This window comes from Watersipora subatra, chromosome 8 (assembly GCF_963576615.1).
Source record: "Watersipora subatra chromosome 8, tzWatSuba1.1, whole genome shotgun sequence".
Taxonomy (NCBI): domain Eukaryota; kingdom Metazoa; phylum Bryozoa; class Gymnolaemata; order Cheilostomatida; family Watersiporidae; genus Watersipora; species Watersipora subatra.
This window is the reverse complement of record NC_088715.1, coordinates 910,068-931,275: the sequence shown is the minus strand read 5'-3', so window position 1 is coordinate 931,275 and position 21,208 is coordinate 910,068. Positions and strand designations below refer to the sequence as shown.

The following is a 21,208-nucleotide window of genomic DNA, read 5'->3' as shown; positions in this document are numbered from 1 at the left end:
ACTTTTTATATTCATTATTATAATAAATTTTAAATAAATATAATAAAATAAATTATTTAAAATTTCTCCCTTGACAATAGCAGACCGTTTTCATAGTAGAACAACAGGGCCAGTTTCAGAACTGGCCCTGTCGTTCTACTAAACACGTATGGTTAAGCTAAACATTTTTGTTTGAAAGGGCCCTACAAGTTTAGCCTACAATTTGGGGTTGTATCCTCGCCTTCTTCTTTTGTTTCTTTAGGAGCCAGGCTCGGTCTCCCGGTGCATATAGTGGAGGCATCTCTTGGTCTTCTTGTCGGATGGCAATCTGCTCCACTAAATCAGTCATGTGTCCTTTCCCAGCAATCTCAATGTCCTCACCATATCTTCATGGGAGGGCTGGGCTTCTGGTGGTTGAGAATCGTATTGGATTGGGTTAACTGTGTCAGGCTAATAGAAGTTCCTTGTTTAACCTGATTTTTATACTTCAAAATACAGTACTCGCTCCTACAACATAAATAATCTGCTTTCGCAAGGTTTATGTTATCAGGATTTTATGTTATAACAACAGTAAAATACAGTCAAACATGGATAACTCGAACTTCAAGAGACCGAGCAAAAGTGTTCGAATTATCAGAGCGTTCAAGTTATCAGAGGACTGTCACAAGTCCATGTATTTACTTATTTATTAGTAGATACATGTACATATACAAACTATAATATAAATCAAAAGCACAAATGGCTTGTTTCAAATTAAATGCTTCTAATGTAAAGTTTAAAACGCTTTTGTCAAAAAGAATAGAGATTTTTCTATCACTTGAGATTGGTTTGTTGTTTGAGGTGATCTTATTGCCAGGACGTTTTTTTAGATTGACATTGGCAAAACTTGATCGTTGTTGAAATGCTCAAAAGAAAAGACGTCTTTTTTTTTAGCGTTTTACCCACGATCAATTTTTCCGAATTTTCTTGAAGTTTATGCAAATATTACCTTACTTTACCTGGAATTCGTTAAGAGCAACACTCCGAGGCAGTTCAATTAAAAGTTTTTCGAGGTTTAACGGCACATTGTATATCACTCACGCTTTTAGAATGGATACTTATTGAATGTACACACGTATTCTGTGTTTAGGTCAAACGATGAATAGTTTTTTTTAGCTAAGACAATGTATACGTTTAATTACAACAATTTTTAAGACGTTTTAAACATTCAACATTCCGACGCTGATTCAACATGGAATCAACGTCGGAAAACTATTCATCGCGGGCTAGCCGGATCACGCACTCAAGGATTTTTGCCACGCACATACAAAACAAAAACAACATGCTGATTTTGTTTTGTATGTGCGTGGCGAAAATCCTTGCCCGCGTGACCCGGCTAGCACGTGCTATTTATCGTATAGCAGTATAAATCAAATTTCACCAAACCTTTAGAAAAGTCGTTGACAAAAATATTTTGTCGATTGTGGTAATAACGACGCTTATGAATTAAGAAAAGATGAGGTTTACCTCTATGGCTTTGAATAAAGTGATTTTCTAAAGCGATAACAACCGTTTCGGTAGCCGTTGGGAAAAAAACAGTTCGAATTAACAGTGTTGAGTTCGACTTATCTATAGCAATTTATCATTACATGGGAACGGACCAAAGAAACCGTTCGAATTAACCATGTGTTCGAGCTATCTGTGGGCGAGTTATCCATGTTAGTATATGTAAATGAGCTCATCTGTTCAAGGATTTCTTTAAACTCACCCTTTTAGCCATACAAAATAGAAAAATTTGACTAAACTTTTTGTATTTGTTGGCTGCCTCATAATTGCTGTATTATTGGTTTGAATTAAATTATTTTTAATAGAATAGGCATTTTATAGAAGTTGATAAGAAACGCACATATACTGGTTAGGAAGCTGGTTGACATTCATTCAAATAGATTTGCTTATTTTTTCATTTGAAAACATTTGAATAAAAAAAACACCCGACCTGATACTTTACATTATATGATTTTTTTCGGTAGTATGAAGGTAAAACGTTACATAACTTCTTTATGTTATCTGGAACTCATATTATAGGAGCATCTACTGTACCTTCATTACCGGAGCCCTTACTTGGCACCTCCAGCTTTATTTCATTTTTATTATTTTTCTTGTTGGTTTGTGTTCATGATAAACCCTTTCGTTATTAGTATTTTCAAATCAGATATATTTTGCTACAGAAGTTGTCTTCTCTTTAAATCAGTGTTATCAATGGTATACAACCCCCTCCCCCAAGGATAGCCGACGGCTGTCATATGGGCGGGGTTTAATGATCGAGCTCTGTTGGGAGTGTGATAGCCTGTGTTTCGGAGCTAACACAAAATTCTCGCGGGGCAGTCGCGTTGCCTTGTTAGGTTTTGGAAAACACGACTCGCTGTTATCGTTTCATTAGCTCATTCAGTCAGTACACCGCGGTTCACAATAACAAACCTTGAATTTCTACAATGTAGGGGTGACACCTAACCAAAATAATGGATCCATGCAAAATAAGTTGTTTCAAATTACATACTTTTACTAATTTTGAATTTGGGTAAGTTCGTAATATATACTTAAAGTTGAATATAATTTACCCAAAATCGCCCGAACAATGGCCTTTTTTTCCTAGTTTTTGATTAATACCTTGCCACCCCTAATATAAAATGACAAAATCTTTCACCGTTGTCACATTGTTTTACCTGGCCAAAAAGATGAGACAGCACGCAAAGCTGTGCAGTGTAGTTTTAATACTCAAAATCTAAAAACAAAACCAAATTTGGGCTATTCTACGATTGTGACTATTAATATCACGAATGCTTGTGAATGGCAACTAGCTGATTATAACGGCGACAATATTGGGATACTATATATATTTGGCAACAAAATGAATTCAACAGATCAGTAAAATAACCACTATAGTTCATAGTATTTGTAAATTTACAAGAGGCTTTATTCAGCATATTTGTTTGTTTTGTGCCGTGTTCGGGTTCATCCCAACAGAGCTTGATCATTAAGCCCCGCCCACATTATAGCCGTCGGTTATCCTTCGGAGGCTGTATATCATTGGTGTTACGGTCTAAAGATACTGTCATGAAGCACTACCAATGCTGAATAAACTCTCTTTTGAGTTTCTAATGATAAACATTGTATTTGGTATTTGTAGTTTTGCCTGCAATTTGGGGTTGTCCCCTCTCCTTATTTTATTCAGAAGCCAGACTCAGTCTTCTCGTGCATAAAGGGGACACTCCTCTTGGTCCTCTTGTCGGATGGCAATCCGTTCCTCTCGGAAGGCCGTGTTTGCTTCCCCCAGCCTTTTCAACGTCTTCACTACATCTTCATGGGAGATATGGACCTCTGGTGATGGAGGATTGTATTGGATTAACTGTCTCAGGCTAGGAGTAGTTCCTTGTTTCATGCAGGTCGTGATACTTCAAAGTAAGAACGCATTCCTAAAATGTAAATAATTTGTTCCAGGAAAGAATATCTTGCGTGGATTTTATCTTTCATTTTTACTATTTTTGTTGTTGGTCTATTCTCTTGATAAACCTTTTTGTTATTAGAATTTTCATATAAGATTTATTTTTCCACAGAAGTTGTCTTCCCTTAGCAACAGTGATACCTTCTGAAGATACCGTCTTGAAGTGCTACCATAGTTAAATAAACTCTCCTTTGAATCTTTGTTGATAAAAATTGTACATGTTAGTAGGCTACTGTATATGCATAGGTTATTTACTGCTCTGTGATGTACTTCCTCACATTTTTTCTCTCTAATCTCTAATGGCTTTTATTGGTAAGGGTGAACTTTTAAGAAATAAATTAAATTTCAAATAATATTTCAATTTTGTTCTTTTATTCACCTTTCGCTGGTGTAAAAACATGTAAACAAATGTTGGACAACTGCAGAGTACATCGTGGTAGATGTGATGTATTTTTACTTATTCTTTATATATATTCATTGTATTTTTATCTTATCATTTAGCATTTGTATTCACCATAGGTTTTCTGTCACAATGTTATCACTTCACAGTTTTTTACAAGATAAAATACGAGGTCGTAACTCCAAACTATTGAGAAAAATGTCGGTCAAGGGAGTACAATTGGTACTTGCTAAATATCACAATCATCTACATTATATCAGTAGATTACTGTAGATGTAGATTGGAGATTAGATTACATCTGCTCTACATTACTCTGTGCTCTGTTACATTGTTTACAGAGTGTTTATTGTCAGAATAGATGAAACGATTCAAGCAAATGTCGTTCTTTGCCTGAAGATAATTTTGTCTGTCAATGTGTGACTAATAAATTAGTTATAATTAGTTTTATAATATACACTATGACCTGCAGGATGAATTTATTCGCGGAGTTAAATTTCGTGAAAATTGCCATTTCATGGATATTCGCGGATTAATTTATTCGCAGCTGAACACTATCAATCTCTACAAAGAGATAACTCTATTGCGTCCAGCAATAGAGTTAACCCTACGCATGTGCACATTGCGTGTTTCGGTTTCTATTTAGCTTACAACTATGTGTAGTTCCTGCCAAGCTATGATATTTTTGCTACATTCAGAGGTTTTCACGAATATTCATAGACTTGGAGGCCTTTGATGAACCAACAACATGTGGTAAGTAATGAGTTTTTTCAAAACGATTTACTAAATTAGTTGAATTTTACTTTAGTTTTTTGGTAAAGCACAATATATATTTTTTCCATCCCTACCGCTTCATTATTTGTTATATTGTGAGAGAGAGATTTTTCATCATACACGGAGGCACCATGACTGCAAGGGTGGTAGATGTCATTCTTGGAAGATCACGAATCATTAAGGGAGGTCTGGAAATTATATAGGTAGAAGTTACTGCTGCTGCTACCGAGGAGAATATATCTGTTTTGAAAAGCGGAACAAAAACGCTTTTACGAGCAAAAATCTTTGGCCAACAGGCAAAACTTTGCAATAGTATTAAGCCATGAAGAGAGTTCTGATGATAACTTCCTTAACAGCCATGTAGTAGCGAGAGAACCGCTTTAAACATCTACCCCAGACAGTGACAGCGATAAAGAGCTGCTATTACCAAAATTACTAGTCGGAGAGCACCATTACACGCTAGTATTCACTTATCAAGAGTACCAGTTTAATTTTATTGCTAGACAACCGCCATATGGACTAAACCGTTTATATTTACTCCATTCATCGTTTGTAAAATTTTATTTGTGTTTGAAATATTTTATTTGTACACTCGAGTTTGTAATAAATTATAATATATATACATAAAATAAAATATATAATATAATCATGTCTGCTGCAGCGATATCAAGGAGTTGTTGTTGATGTTGTTGAAGGGGTCTAGGCTGACTGGTTGCTTCTCTGCCAATATTCCTGCCTTGATGAATATTCTTACTTGTCTCTAGTTTTCGTAATCAAAATAGGTTATATTTCATTTTCAATCTGCAGTAGACACAAAAACAAGAAAATACTAATAAGTGGTAAGAAAGTACAAAAACATTAGCTGAAATATTTAATTAAAGCGATCAGTTTTTAAACAAAAGAGTTAACTAACGCAGTTAATTATGGAAAAACGTATCTGCATTGCAAATCAAATACATCCCATAATGACCAGATTAGAATCATTACCGGTAGTAGAGGTTGATGGAGTTGGTTTCAATGTCAAAAGACTGTAGGAGAGATTTTTTGCGATGACGAAGCCATGCCGAATAACTTGTGAAAACCTTGAATAATTTTGTAAAGAAGTTCGATGCAATAGCAATAAAACTTGAAGCCCTGGTAATGATATTAAAGAAGTTTTAGAACTCGGCTACCTTTAGTTCTTTTGCCTAGCGGCTACTTTTGCAATGACGCCATTCTGCATATCTTGTGACAACCTTGAATAATTTTGTAAGGAAATGTGATGCATTATCAATGAGGTTAACTCAAAGTGCCAGCAAGGATTTTAAAAAGGTTTTGGAACTCAACTACGCTTAGTATTTATGTTTAGCGGCTAGTTTTAAATTTTGAAGCAGTAGTTATTCTCTCTTATGAATAAAAATAGAAATAATTTTTTGCGGAATTCCATAGTTCGCAGAATTGACTGTTGGCGAAATCACGAAGTTTTATAACCTTCAAATACTTTCATCCTGTAGGGTTTTCTATTCTCGTGGAGACACGAGAATAGAATTGTACCTTCAGCTCCATATTGTTTCCATCAAAGGCTGAGTGAATGTTTAACAACTACATTTGATTGGTTAGTGTAAGCTTGTTGTTAGTTTCACTTTCTCTGCAGTAGTTGCTCTAAAGGACATCTAAAGTACAGGTAACTGGTTGGTTTAAGCTTGTTGTTAGTTTCACTTTCTCTTCAGTAGTTGCTCTAAAGGACATTTAAAGTACATATAGCTGACTAGCGTAAGCTTGTTATTAGTTTCACTTTCTCTTCGGTAGCTGCTATAAAGGACATCTAAAGTTTTACTGTAAACCATCTATTACAAAAGGATCTTCTAGAGAAATTTACATCTCTCTACCTTCTTAAGCATGCCAATTAGTAACAATATTGCTCATAATTGGTAATATTTATATAAACATAGAGCATTTCATAGAGCTACTCTCTTAACATATAATAGTCTTCTCTCCAGTGACAGCATAATGTCAGCCATGTAATTTTGAGCTATGCAATAAAAACGCCAGTCATCATCCGCTTTCTACTCACCAACCTTCCACACTAAGCAAACTTTGGAACCTCTATTGTTTATTTGCTGTCAATTGGTTGTCAAACATTAAATACCATCCTGGCATGTGTTCAGTGTACAGCTAGTATTAAATATAAACAAAGAGATCCAACAGGATGTTGAGGTATGCACACCAGGCAAGTGATTATTTGTATATAAAGTTCTGGAAAACCTCAATGAGTCAATGATATCAGTGTATGGCTGTCATTTATAGTAAACAAACCAATCACAAGTTTTCAAATTGTTATAATTCTGTATCCCTCAGCTTGTATTGATGATCCAGCTAAGAGTTCAAATGATGGTTGGTTATTTCTCCTCTTTTATGAACGTTGCTATAAGAATGTTCATAGCTTATCTGATGTTATACACAGTGACAATCACAGCAGGTGGCTGTAGTGTGTGAACCAAGCAGATGACTAGTCATGGCTGCATCAAGAGTTTGATAAAATAAATGAATTGCTGACTACAAAATCCACTGATATCTTATTATCTGTTTATGCCATCAGTAGGATATGCTGACTGGTCTAATATAACTATTATTGATACTAGGGTGAGGAGCTGTGGTAAATCATCCCTGTATAAGATGTCATTCCTATACATGGTCTACAAGAGCAATGATTTCTACATGAGTAATATTTCATGTGAATAATCAATAAGCACATCAAGTAACTCAGTGGGCCAATTGATGGACATAACTTTGTTTCCGCTGCTAGGCAGACGGTTTGACATCAAACAATTCATACAGGAGCTACTCTTACCTCACCATCATCATCTACCATTTTGGCTCAAGTCAAACTATGATTACCTTTGGACCCTCCGGCTGACCTACTCTTTCAACATTTACTTGCTGTTGTATTTCTTACAAGCAGACATAAGAATACTTCTCCCCACCCTCCTCATCATGTTTAATGATATACAGCCACCTGAACAGGCATGTTGGTGTCTGTATATCACCCACTACAGCTAATTTTACACAAAACACTAAAACAAAGTCCTGCCTACATATTGGCAGAGCATCAATCACTTTCCCTGATGTACATGATGCTCCATGTTTTTCTATTAATTGATGTCCATGCATACCACATCAAAAACAACTAGCAACTAGCTATTAGTATGTTTATGAGTTGGCTTTGGAACACTTTGGCTCTAAACCAACTCTGTTATCGACCAATAAATTGAGACTTGTTCATCTCGGATCTCAAACACGAGTTCGGTTCTCGAACAAAGAAGAACATGTGCATTGCGAGTAGGCGTTCAGAACAGCTCCAGAAACAGCATAGAAGAGAGCTGTAGAGTGGTTTATACGGTTAACGACGTTGCTATAAGCGACTAGTAGGAGGATTATCCTTCAAACATGTGAAATAAATGGGTCATTGCTGTTTATTTATGCTTATTTTTTACGCACTTTTTTATGTAACTGATTGGTTTCACTTTTTGCCAATTCCTTATCAATTTCTGCAATGTTTGTTATTGTATCTAAACCTTTAAGGTTTTCAATGTTTCGAGAGCAAAACATAGGTATTGTTTACTTTTTGTTTTCTTTTTTCATCATTATAATAAATATTTTATTAAAATTAAACGCAATCTTTATCTGCCGGTTTTTATTTACAGTATGCAGTGTACAGTTTACCGTGTAAAATGTTGAAAAATACATTCTTGAAGTGGTTTTCTCGACTTGGAACAGATTAAAGTTTACATGAATTAATTCTAATGGGAAAGGTTCTTTCGGATCTCAAACAACTCGGTTTTTTAACAACCTCCTGAACCGGATTGTGTTCAGAACTGAGGTTTCACTGTACTAGTAATTTTACCAAATTTAATCATGGCCGAAAGTACTAACACCCTAATCATTCTGTAATATTAATTAGGTTTTTTGTTCATTTAGTGCCACTGTGTGCTACCCAAGCCCCCACCCCCCTCCGTCACCCTGTGCTACCCAGACCCATGCCACCCTGTGCTCGATGTGCTCTTCATTGACTCTCACCATAGCTGACCACTCCAACTCTCCTTAACGTTCAGGTGGCCGAGCGTCTCTAGCTGGCTGGGGAGCAACTTTTTTTTCCAACAAGTTTACCTATGGCTGTGAAATCTTGGCTCCTTGGTTCCTTACGCGTAATGAATATTCATGTTATGAGCTCTGAAGGTATTACTAATAGGTTAATAATATCAATACTATACTTAAAAAGTTGTAAGTGATGTAGCAGTGATCGTTAATCGGCATCGTGTGTACCGCGTCCACGATTGAACAGGAATTCGACACTTTGTCTTTGATCGACGGCACAAAACAGACATTAATATATTATAAACAAAGTGGTAATTTATGGTACCTGTAGTCATACATAACATCTTTTATATAACAATCTTCAATAATTTACCAATGAACATATCTTACAATGCGGAGACAAGTCCATTATAATCCTGTGTGTGAATATGCTTGCATGTCAATTACCAAGTCTACAATATCTTCAATGCATAAGTAGAGTGCAGTTCATGCGATTTGAACCAGATGGGAACCAATCAAAAGCCAAACAACTTGCTGTTTTAGGTAAAACTCTTTAGGGAAAAAATTTCACGGCCAGGAGTTGTACTTACTGACTCCAGGGGTTTTTTGGTAGCAGCCAGGAAGCTAGACTAGTGCCGGACTCACGGGCTCAGCTGGCTCGCCTGGAAATTTGTCTTGTTACGATCATTGCTCGAGTTCCTGGCTCCTTCGGATCTCCTGCAGTTGGCCTTCCAGTTATTTACTGAATGCATAGAAAGTGTAAGCTTTTGATATTTGCTTTTTCTTCTCAAGCTCTGCTTTATCTTCCTGGCTCCCAGACCGCGTCCCTTGCATGTTGGGACATTTTCTTAGCTCTATTGTGGCTGGTGCCTGTCCAAGCTTCTCCAGACAAACATGGAATGGTTTTTGCCTGCTTTCGTTTTGCACCAAGAACTGGCTCCCTTTATACTACGCAACTATGGTTTGACCAAATAATTTTTACTTGGAAAAGTCCTACAAATTTTACTTTAAATTTGGGGTTGTCCCCTAAATTGTTTTTCTTTCATTCAGAAGCCAGATTCAGTCTTCCGAAGCCAATAGGGGAGGCTCTCTTTGGTCCCCTTGTCAGATGACCATCTGCTCATTTTAGTGAGTCATGTGTGCTTCCTTCGGCCTTTTCAACATCTTCACCACATCTTCATGAAAGGGCCGGGTCTCTGGTGATGGAGGATTGTATTGGATTAGATTAGCCACCTCAGGCTAAGAATAGTTCTTTGTTTAACACAGTAGTAATACTTCAAAGTACAGTACGCCCTCCTACAACTTAAATCATACAATCCAGGAAGGTTTACAATGTAGGGATTTATAAGGAAGTGAAATACAGGTAAATTGGCTAATCTGATCCAATATCCTTTCAAACTCACCTTTTGGGCCATACAAAAAGGAAAAACTATACTTAACTCTTTTAATTGGTCGGCTGCACCATAACTGCTGTATTATTGGTTTGCATGGATAACTTTTCTTTTTTTAACCGCTAAATCTTACTGGTTCCATGAACCATGGTTGCTGTAATTTTATAAGTAGTCCATGGGAAATGCACATCTTCGATATTTATTAACAATGCATGATTTGCCTATTTTTCCTAAACAACAAAGTATATTCTGCAAAGTAAAACTAATAACAAATATTTTATACATGTCCAATAAACCGAAACAACAAAATATTTATAATATTATAAGAGGTACTACTTGTTTGTCGTCTATCTGTATGCAGGGGTCAAGGTTAGGATAACAGATAACCTTTGACGATACTCCAACTCGTGACATTCAGATTATTTGACCGACACTGTAACACCTGCACCATTCTATCGATATTCAGTATTTATAAACAATTCTGCATTTACTTATTCCCATTTTTGTTGATACATCATAGTTCATCGTGATACATCTGACGATCTATCCCGATGAACTATAATGTTTTGGAAGTTGTAAATATAATAAATGTAACCCTTGACACGTGTTATTATTTTTCTAGCAAATGCAACATGATATGTTAACATTCAAGTTGAAATTAAAAACACACCCGACTTGACACTTTACATTGTATAAAACATGTTACGTAGTACGCAAAAAACTTCACATAACTTCTTCACGTAATCTGGAACTTACGTTATTACGAGAGCATCTACTGTACCTTTATTACCAGAGCCCTTACTTGGTTCCTCAAGCTTTATTTCATTTTTATTATTTTTCTTTATTGGTAGAATTTCATGATTAACCATTTTGTTATTAGTGTTTTCATGTAAGATTTATTTTGCCATAGAAGTTCTCTTCCCTTAGCAACAGCGTCACCCTCTGAGGATCCTGTCAAGATGTGCTACCATAATTAAATAAACTCTCCTCTGAGTCTCTGTTGATAAACACTGTACTTGGTAGTAGGCTACTGTATTGTATATGTATAGGTTATGTACACTGTGATGTACCTCCTTACCTTTTCTCTTTATTTTCTCTCTATTGGCTTATAATAGTAAGTGTAAACTTTTAACCAGTTCATAGAATTTTAAATAAAATACCAAGTTTTTTTCTTCAGTCAACTTTTGCGAAAGCATGTAAACCAATGTTAGACTACTGCAGAGTACATTTTGGTAGATGTGATGTATTTCTACTTATTCTTTGTGTACATTCATTGTATTTCTTTTTTCATGTATTATTTGTATTTACCACAGGTCTGCTGTCACAATGCTACCACTTCACAATTTTCTATCTAAAACACGAGGTCGTAACTCTAAACCAATGTAGAACAAGTCTGTAGCATGAAGACAACTTGTATGTACTTGCTAGATATCTCAATCATCTATACTAACCTTTGATCTGTGTTATACATTGTTTAAAGACTGTTTATTGACAGAATAATTGACACTGTGCTAGCAAACATCATTAAATTTATTATTTAAGGTAATTTAGTCTATCAAGGTGCATCAGGCGTAAACATCATGTTGAGCAAATGCGCTTTACTTGTTGCACAATATGGCTTGGGACAATATTCATAACAAACCAGTTCCAGTTTGTGAATTCAATCTTTCTGTACCAATCAGCTTGAATTGCTTAGCTAAGAGGTTAAATGGAGGTTGATTCCCTTTCCCTCTTTATCTACTATGCTATAGGAATGTTTTTCCTCATCTGGTTTTATATATAGCAGCAACCATAACAGGTGGTCGAAGTGTGGGAACGAAGCAGGTCACTAGACATGGCTGGCATCTAAGTCCTAGCAAAACAGATCACCCCACATACTCACGACGCCCCCTGATATCTTATTTATTAAATAAACCTGACATTTAGGATCCTTATGTATACAATCCACGTCAATGACTGTCTTGTCCGAGTGTTGCAACACCTATAATGCCAGCTGATGCCAAAAACCATGAGAATAATATATTTTATCTCTACCATTTGTGTCAATAATTCCACCAGATCATGGCGACAGGAAGGAGCACCTTTCAACTCAATTAATGGAGGCGAGACAGACGTCAGCTCTTTGCATATTATATAAACAGTAAACTTTAATCTGGTGGACTGTTTCATGAAATAACCCATAAGCTTTATTTAGATTGATAAGGAACCAGACATTACATTACTGGGTATGAGACAATGTCTTGTAACTTATAATTAATGGTGCACCCCTTGAGATAGCCTAAGGTCATCAACAAATTCCTTATGGTTTATTAAACTAAAGGCTATTTTAATACCCAGGAGACTAGTTATTTTCATCAATTAAGAACTATTAGTCATGTTCATCAATGTGACTCCATTGCTGCTTCATATAGCAAAGTTATGAATTTTAAAAGAGATTTAGTTATATATTGTGGTTGTTAAAGAAAGTCTAACGGTGCATTGCATATGGATGGAGAAAGAAGGTTGAATTAATAAGTATATTTAATCAAGGATAATAAAATAAAAGCAGGATGTATTACAATATAGAGAACAATATCATTTGATCACTTTGACAATGTCTAGTGGAGCTCGCGCGTGTTTTTATTTACTATAAGCCTGCCCTCTGGTTTGAGGGCTGGCTGGTCAGTTCTTTTGTCATTGCTCATTGGCTGGTTGGGCTAAAACGTAGGTCACTCGGCATCTTTAGTGTCTGTCTGGGTAGATTGTCAGTCTCTGCTGACACACTATTAACTATCTGGGTGGTGAAATTGATTGCCTGTCCAATTTGTATCACCAGGAGTCTGTAGGTATGCAGCAAATTGTTCCAGCCTCCTCTGTGTAGCAGACGATTCTGAATAAACAGATATTTCCCATTATAATTAATATATAAACAAGGGTTACTTTTACTGATGAGCTGGGAGATATCAATGACGAATCTCTATGAAAATGCTAAAGGCAGTGTAAAAGTCAAACTGCTGCCATTTCGATTGAACATCTTGAGCTTATGCAGTAAATGCTCACACACTATATACCTCAAGCAGAATCAACATATCCACATAAAGCTACCAGGAGTGAGCCATGATTGATCAACCACAGCCTTATAGAAGCAAACCATCAGAGCGATACAACAGCTAGTATAATATATATTAGTAGGTATTTTATAGGTTACACTGTCTTCCTGTAGTATGGTTACTTGCTGTGTAGCTTGAACCAATGCTATGAAAGTGAGCATGAAAAACCTTCTGTTACATGTGCCACACTGCTACTGCTTATATTTGTACTTGGACGTAAATAGATCTGTCTACTCTGACTCTGATCTGCATTTTTAATTACAGAAGCAACTGACTTCTCTCCTTTGATACTGTACTAACAATGGACTAGTGAAATACTAGCATAGGAAGTTACCTTCTGCCTGCTGCTGAGTATGTCTCTCTAGAACTGAGAACTTCTGTTCACTTTCTCTCTGTAGTGTTGTTATTCGTAGTCTAGCGTCATCCAGAGCTGCAACAGAGTGAAAAAAAAACTTGCTGATAGATATTCAACACTTCCACTGCTCACATTTGACAATGACAGCAGGTGCTGAATACATTGGTGAGTAGATGTACCTTAGCACATTTACATGCTAACAAGGCTTTCATATGCTTTGTTAATTACAGAAGGAACTGAATGAATGGGCATAAAGGCAGGAATGTAAATGGTAGCGCAGAGACTGAGGGGTGTAGAAGCAGGGACATATGTAGTAGCACAGAGGCAGTGAGTGGGTCACAGAGGCAAGTGCCTAGAGGCAAAGGCAAGTGCCTAGAGGAAGAAACAAGCTGGCCTGGCAGTGTGGGTGGCCGAGCTCAGTCTTGAGCAGTTCTATAAATATACTCTACTGTATGCGCATTGTATATAGTAGCGTAGAGGCTGGCAATCTTGCACACAAGTAGGCAGGCAGATTATGTGGAGTGCAGTGTACTCAGCAGTGAAATTGCGCAATCATCATCTACTTGAAAGCAAAAGTGCATCATGGAATCACACAAGCTGACAAACAGGTTGATTGTTGACTTCCAAGCAGGTGGGGCAAACAGGCTGTTAGGTGCTTTTCGTAGGAGCCGAGGCCAGCGTACTACTAATAATAGCTTGACTGCTCAGCTAGCTAAACGCTGCAAGTTTGCTCGAGCTTCTTGCAAGGCAAAACTTTTTTCAACGTGCACACCTATGCATTCCGGCAGGCTGGTCGCTTGATGAAGTTTCAATACACTCACTCTAATTCAAAAGTAAGCTTATTTCCTTGGCTGAATAACGACCGGCCACTAGATGCATTGAAGCAGCACTTAGTGTGTTACACGCATAAGCCATCCGCGATTCCTTAGAAAAAATTTAATAATTTTAAAAGTTATAAAACTTTGTAGTTATTGCCAGCCAAGCAACACAAAAATAAATTTTAATGTTTTTTGTAAGAATTCCTCCAAGAACTAGCAAATAAGAAATTCAGCCAAAATTCAACATCGCGCTAACTGTTCCTAATACTTCTGTCATAGAAGAGGAACTACGGATTGTCTGACAGTAAAGAAGTGTAATGTTTCATATGTAGACACCAACTTGAAGGAATGACTCACTAGTCTATCACCATTGACTTCTCTTCCTCAGTACTATACTAACAATGGACTAGTAAGACATTTACATAGGAAGTTACCTCCTGCCTGCTGTTCAGTTTTTGCCTGTAGAGCAGAGACTTTTTGCTCGCTATCTCTCTGTAGAGCGGAGTGTTTCTGGTCGCTTTCTCTCTGTAGAGCGGAAAGTTTCTGGTCATGTCTCTCTTGCAGTGTTTTTATCTGTTGCTTAGCGTCTTCCAATGCTACAATATAATAAAAAAGAACATGTGGCTAGTACATAGAGCCGTAGAGACACAGACGATTCTAGAAGTGTAAAGGCGGAGGGGTGTAGAAGCAAAGGGGTGTATAGAAAGAGGGGTGCAGAGGCAGGCAGGCACAGAGGCAGGAGCCTGCGAGCAGAGACAGGCCGGCCTGGTAGACATGCTCAACAGAATTCAGACTCAAGCTGCAAGCATAAAGAATTGTCTTGATCAGCCCGGCTATATGGTTGGCAGATATTTATGCAGGCTGACTGACACGGGTGGCCGGTTGGCAGACAAACTCCATATTAGTGCGATAAAATCAAACACTCGCCACAAAAACACGCAATGGTGGTCGACTTGTAGGCGAAACATGTGATCATTGTGGATTTGGCAGCATAGCTTGAGATCATTTTTGGACTCAGTGAGAGTGAGCAGGCTTGCTTGCAGACAGGGCAATCAATTCGTCTATTTAATGACCAGAACATATAACCATTGTCTACTAGGAGGCAAAAGCGAGAAATCGTTGTCAGCTCAGCAGCGACACAAATGACCATGATTGATTCTGCCAATCGGGCGGGCAAACTGGGTGGCAGACAAGCACGGTCAAGCAAGCGGTGGACACGGTAAGATAGACACAGAAAAAGCAGGTGCCAGCAGATGTGGCTGGTAAGCAGGCAGAAGGCTGGCAGGCAGGTTGCTAAAGCTTGCAGCTTGTTTTAAGAGACGAGAGTTGCAATAGTAGTAGCGGTCGAGCTGCTACTACTATTAAGATAAAATATTAAAGATAAGTGTAGATCGAATAAAATCTAAGAAGAAAATGAAGCTCATTTCACGTCTACCAGTCTTAAGGTGTCAAGCCACTGGTAAAACTATAATCTTGCTGTTTGATAATGAATTCTCTAAGCAGCACCAGTAAATATGAAACTCTAACAGAACTCAGCACCACACTAGCTGGTCCTGTTAGCATCTGCCATAGAAAATGGAAGCACACATTATCTTAGAGTTTGTAAAATAAGAAAAAGTTAACCTAATTTTAATATTTATATCAAAGATTAGTATTGTTATAGATTAAAAGCCTGAATATTTAAGCAAGATGCTGCCACAATATGTACTTTAGTCTGTCATCCAGTTTACTACTAAACATGACAGAAGGAGTTGATATTTAAAGAGCTGCTAACATCACTTCAATCCTACCAGTTTTGAATATTAATATTAATTTAAATACTCAGACTATAAACTGTTCAGCTGGAGGCTGGAGACAAGCAGCACTCTGTCTATGCAAGACTCAGTGAGTTTACAGGAAAATAGAGATGCAATTATCCAGGGTATGTCCCAGGGTTCAACAGTAAATGTATACAATGAATGAATTACTAGCATTTAGTTTAGATTTTCAGTAGAAAGTTGCTGAGACTGAAGAGTTTAGCAGTAGAACAGTTCAAGTGAGTAGCTGGTATCACACTGTATAACAATCCTACCTTCTACTACTGAACCCAGCTGCCATCTCTTTAACAGCTCTGATGATTCCTTCATTTTCCAATACTCAGCTTCCTCCAATGGAGTCCTTTTGTCTTTATTCTTTATGTTGAGGAGTGAAGAGACAGTCACTAGAGACACGGATCCTAACATGACCTTCAGAGCAGTTGTCTGTCCACTGTATGCTGCCCTGTGTAGTGGAGTGTAGAGATCGTTATCCTGTATGTTTAATAGGGAGTCTCTCTGTAGTGAGGAGAAGTTGTAGAGGAGGGACTCTAAACACTTGCTCCTTCCACGCGCTGCAGCCACTGTTATAGCTGTGTTACCATATCCATTCTTCTCAGCTACAAACTGGTACTTCCTCTCATCACTCACTGTGTCTATCAGTAACTCTACACACTCACTCTCTCCCCACCATACAGCAAGGTGTAGTGCTGTACGTCCATACTTCCACTTCATCCAGAGCAACTCGTCTGCTGTTCTTCTGATTGGTGAGAGAAGCAGACGACAGATTTCTGTGTGGCCTCCTGCTGCAGCTAACATAATAGCAGTGTGTAAGTCATGCTTGATAGTAATCAGTAGCCTCAGTAGCTCAGCTGGTTGGACTGACTCTAAGGCTGCCCTCAACTCATCCAACTCCATATCATTATCTCTCACGTAACCCTTCAACAGTCCTCCCATGTTTAACTGTAACATATGTACTGCACTCTATTAGCTGCTGCAAACAGTAAAATATGTCAGAGAAATGAGTACAAAATGTGACTCAACTGCAGAGTTGGAAAGCTGCCAACAATAACAGAGTGGCTGCAGCTGAACCCTGGATATTTACAGACAGAGCCTATAGTTTCACAGAGTCCCGTGAACAAAAGTCAGAAACAAAAAACGCTTGATTCCAAACAAACCCGATCGACATACTGATCTCTAATGGAATATTTATACCTCGCTCTCTATACCGCTCTTTTTTGCATTTACTTTACGTTTTTACAAAAACTTAATTAGCAGCTTTTTGTAGGAAATTTTGTTTTCTTTCAAGTGGTTCATAATACAACAATCAATTTAAAAGCGACTCATAATGGGAGTAGTTTTTGTTGATTAATGTTGCGGCCTCTCCATTATAACTTATATAAAAATAGTAGGCGTGGCCTGTTTGTTTGGAATCGAGCTCCCTCCCGTATACGCTTCTGTTGGTCGCGGGACTCTGTGAAACTATACGACACTGTTTACAGAGTATTAAAGGTAAGCCCAGGGATGTCAGACTCTGACAGAGCTGAGAAACATGAAATATCTGCAGTAGGAAGTGTTTGCTGGTCTGATTATGACTGAGGAATGAGACCAGAGACTCCTGACCTTAACTTAACCTCACTACATGACAGACTCTATGAGTCTCCTCAGGGTAGAGAGTGATAGTCTCAGGAGGTCAGAGTTATATTATAATCACACTGACTCAGTGTCTCTCATCTACTCTATTATTCCCAGTAAGTACAATATCAACAGATGCTAATATAATATATAAGTTATACTTACCTGTTGCTATTCTGTTTGTAACCTGCTCTGACTACTACAGGCTTTTTTATAGCTTGTAGCTGGTTATAATAATGTTATCTGTCTCCTGATTGGCTGAGCTGAATAAGATATATTCAAACAGTGATTCATGATGAATTTATAAGATATTGAATAAAGGAACAGGAGCTAGTTGTTACTGCAGCTTCATGATTGGCTGGTTATACAGCCTTGTTATACGCTAGTTTCACTTTCTGTTTAGTATTTAAGTTGAAGTTTATCTGCTTAACTTCATATAATAAAATAACAAACATTATGTTACTTTTACTAGTAACAGAATGGCCTCGGACAATATAAATATTCACATTGTGACCGCTGGCAGTAATGTGACGAATAGCAACTTTTTATACAATAAACCTTTATACAATCCGTGTTGCTACAATTAAATAGAACTCAAGATAAATATCCATTGTTGATTAACATGTAGGTACTAAGTACAATGTTTTATATTACATTTTAGTAATAATCAATCACAAACAGTAAATAGTTAATGAAAATATTTAAAGACTCAAGTAAGTACATGTATGTTAAATATCCCAGCATATCAGCTACTCACACTGAGCTAGCAACAACAGCACATAACTTATAGACACTTGCTAGCCAATGTCACACATAGTAATATAGCTAGTGGCAGGTACTAGTCAAGGTCCCGAAAGGCGTTGCTTTGTGCTAAAGAAATCGCGCCTCCTTGGAAAAGAATAAAAGCTGACAATACCAGTCAACATCGGCTTGACTTTCCAAACGGTAAAATAAAATATTATTTGATCAAATATTATTTGATAGCTCAAACTTAAATCTTCTACTTCTTGCTCAGTATTATAAACTATAGTATAAGTGCATTATTTTTAACATGGTGCTCTATTAATTTTACCATTCAACTCTACAATATTATTTAAACAAATTATTTCATAGGAGACTACTCGTCTTCTACACCATTCAGCATTTCACCCGGCAATAATTCTGCCTCATGCTAGCAGTGGCCAACCCCTATGGCAGCTCTCATTCACATTATATTTTTAATAAGCGTTGTTAAAGACAATCTCAATAAACAGTTATATATTTATAAAAAATTGCTGTGAAAACATGTGCCCATCAGGAGCCAAGTGAGATAGATTTGCACAATTTTGACTAGTTATACATGTACATACTGAAGATTTTTCTGAAGGAGGATCCCCAGACTCCCCTCCCCCAACTGAGAGGGCGTTCGGTACCTCTCTTAGATTTTCCTGCAGTACCATTTTCACACAGGTGGATACTGCCCTGCTAAAAGTAGATGTTTGGTTTGACACAGTCTGATACTTCGATGTATGTAAAAAACGGTTTATATTTATGAAAGTATGTGAGCAACTAGTTTTAGTCTAATAGTTGTGCTTAGCGATGCCGCTATAGGTTTATCATTTGCACGAAATGCAACCCGTAGGTGTTTCGCTCTGCTCAAAAAATTGTTTGGAAGCTAATATCATTTAGTTCAACGGCGCAGAAAAAGAGTTGTGGTCAGAAAACATTAGGCCTATGGAAGATATTGAATAGCCAGAAGATGTTTGTTCTATTAAATGCAACAATCAGAAAGCGTTTGGCAATCGCGAAGCTAACGAGCAACTATTCAGTTTCAAAAATCTTAATTTTTGTTTCTGCAGGTAGTAAGTATGGTTTGTTTGTCACTTGTTCATGAATGTATACATTTGTAACATCTAATAACTTATTACTATAAAGCTTGTAAAGCTCCAGATTTATAGCATATATTATTTAATAGCATCATTACGGTTATCCTGTCAGTTTTGACTGCAAACTGCAGCAAACATATCGATGAATGCAATGAGCTTGTATGCAACTATGTTAAATATAGTATAGCATGATATTATACTTCCAAACTTATAACAAAATAAAAAATTCGAAGCACTAACAAATTTCAAGGCAGGGCAACAGAATAACCTGCTATACGTATCATCGCTGGTTAATTGCAAGTAATAGATATCATTTAGTAAAGATATTACTTGGCTTCCCATGCTTGTTATTTAGAGATCCTCAACAAGTTAGCAGATTTATTGCTTTCAAAAAAGTTAATGACCTTAAGGGTTAAGACATTGACTTCGCCTGACAAAGAGTCAAACTTACCGTTCAAAATTCAGACGAGCTATTTGTAAAATACAACACCACTACCTATTTGACCGCTATTATAAATAGGGAAAGCTAAAAAATAGAATGCAATGTCATTCATATTGAGGTTTCATGGTAATTTTAGCAGTAAACAATTCTAAATTATAAACTGAATATCCTCTGACATACCCTCCAAGTCAACTTGATCTGTCATTCAGCCAAAGTTCCTCCACATATGACATAGTTTCATACGAGCAAAGTACAGAATAATCCCCATGCATAGTGAGCGTACATTGTCAACCTTTGGTTGGGCGTATCTAATCCGCAGATAGTTATCGAAGAGTAATAAAATTCTTGATGATATCAAACTTTTTATTAAGTTGACCTGAAATTGTAAAATAAGATGATACTGTCATTGAAGAATTAGCATGATTGTTACTCGCCATGATAAATAATAAATAATACAGGTGTGATGCAGGACGGAATTAAAACATGTGATACCCCTTCTCTATCTGTTTAGGAAACAAGAGAAACAGAGCTATAAACAAAGTATTAATAATAAATTACTAGTTGTAGTTGATAGCTATAAAGTACTATAAAATACTATTATTAATATTATAATTACTATTATTACTTGTTACTATTATGTCTTACTGAGAGTTTCACCATAGAGTTGACCTACAGCCCTCTGTATCACACTCAAGGCCCCCCTACTATCCTCTATTGTTGAACTCAAACTGACAGTTTGTAGCTATTGCCACACAAGGAGAGACCACCCAAGTTGAGCTATTTTAAATCAGTGAATGGAAATGAAGAGAGCACTTAACCAATGTGACCAGCTGGCATTCACCAGATTGTCTGTCACATAGTATAGCTTGTAAACAAAACTTCACCGGGCTACTATAATATTGCTGACTCTCATATTTTCCTTTTGTGACAATCACCACAGAAATTAGGTTGTCTAAAACTGCTTGATAAACTAGGTTAAAAAGTCGGCAGTGAAACCTGCCAGTGATGACAGTATTTTTTGTTATCTATTTAATAATATATTATAGTACACATATATTCTTAGATAGCATTATTAATTTCATGTAAACATCCCCTCTCTTCTTTTGTGAAACGAA

At 37.0% G+C, this 21,208-nt stretch overlaps 1 protein-coding gene across 1 annotated transcript in view; it reads right to left on the bottom strand.

The window, feature by feature from the left end:
- Nucleotides 1-21,208, bottom strand: part of LOC137401912 (nestin-like) — a 1,051,237-nt gene that overhangs the window by 196,338 nt on the left and 833,691 nt on the right. Inside the window, exons 8-9 of the mRNA XM_068088387.1 lie at nt 14,793-14,954; nt 13,520-13,615 (exon numbers count right to left, since the gene is read on the bottom strand). Coding sequence (XP_067944488.1) covers nt 13,520-13,615; nt 14,793-14,954 — 258 coding nt within the window. The remainder of the gene's footprint in view (nt 1-13,519; nt 13,616-14,792; nt 14,955-21,208) is intronic.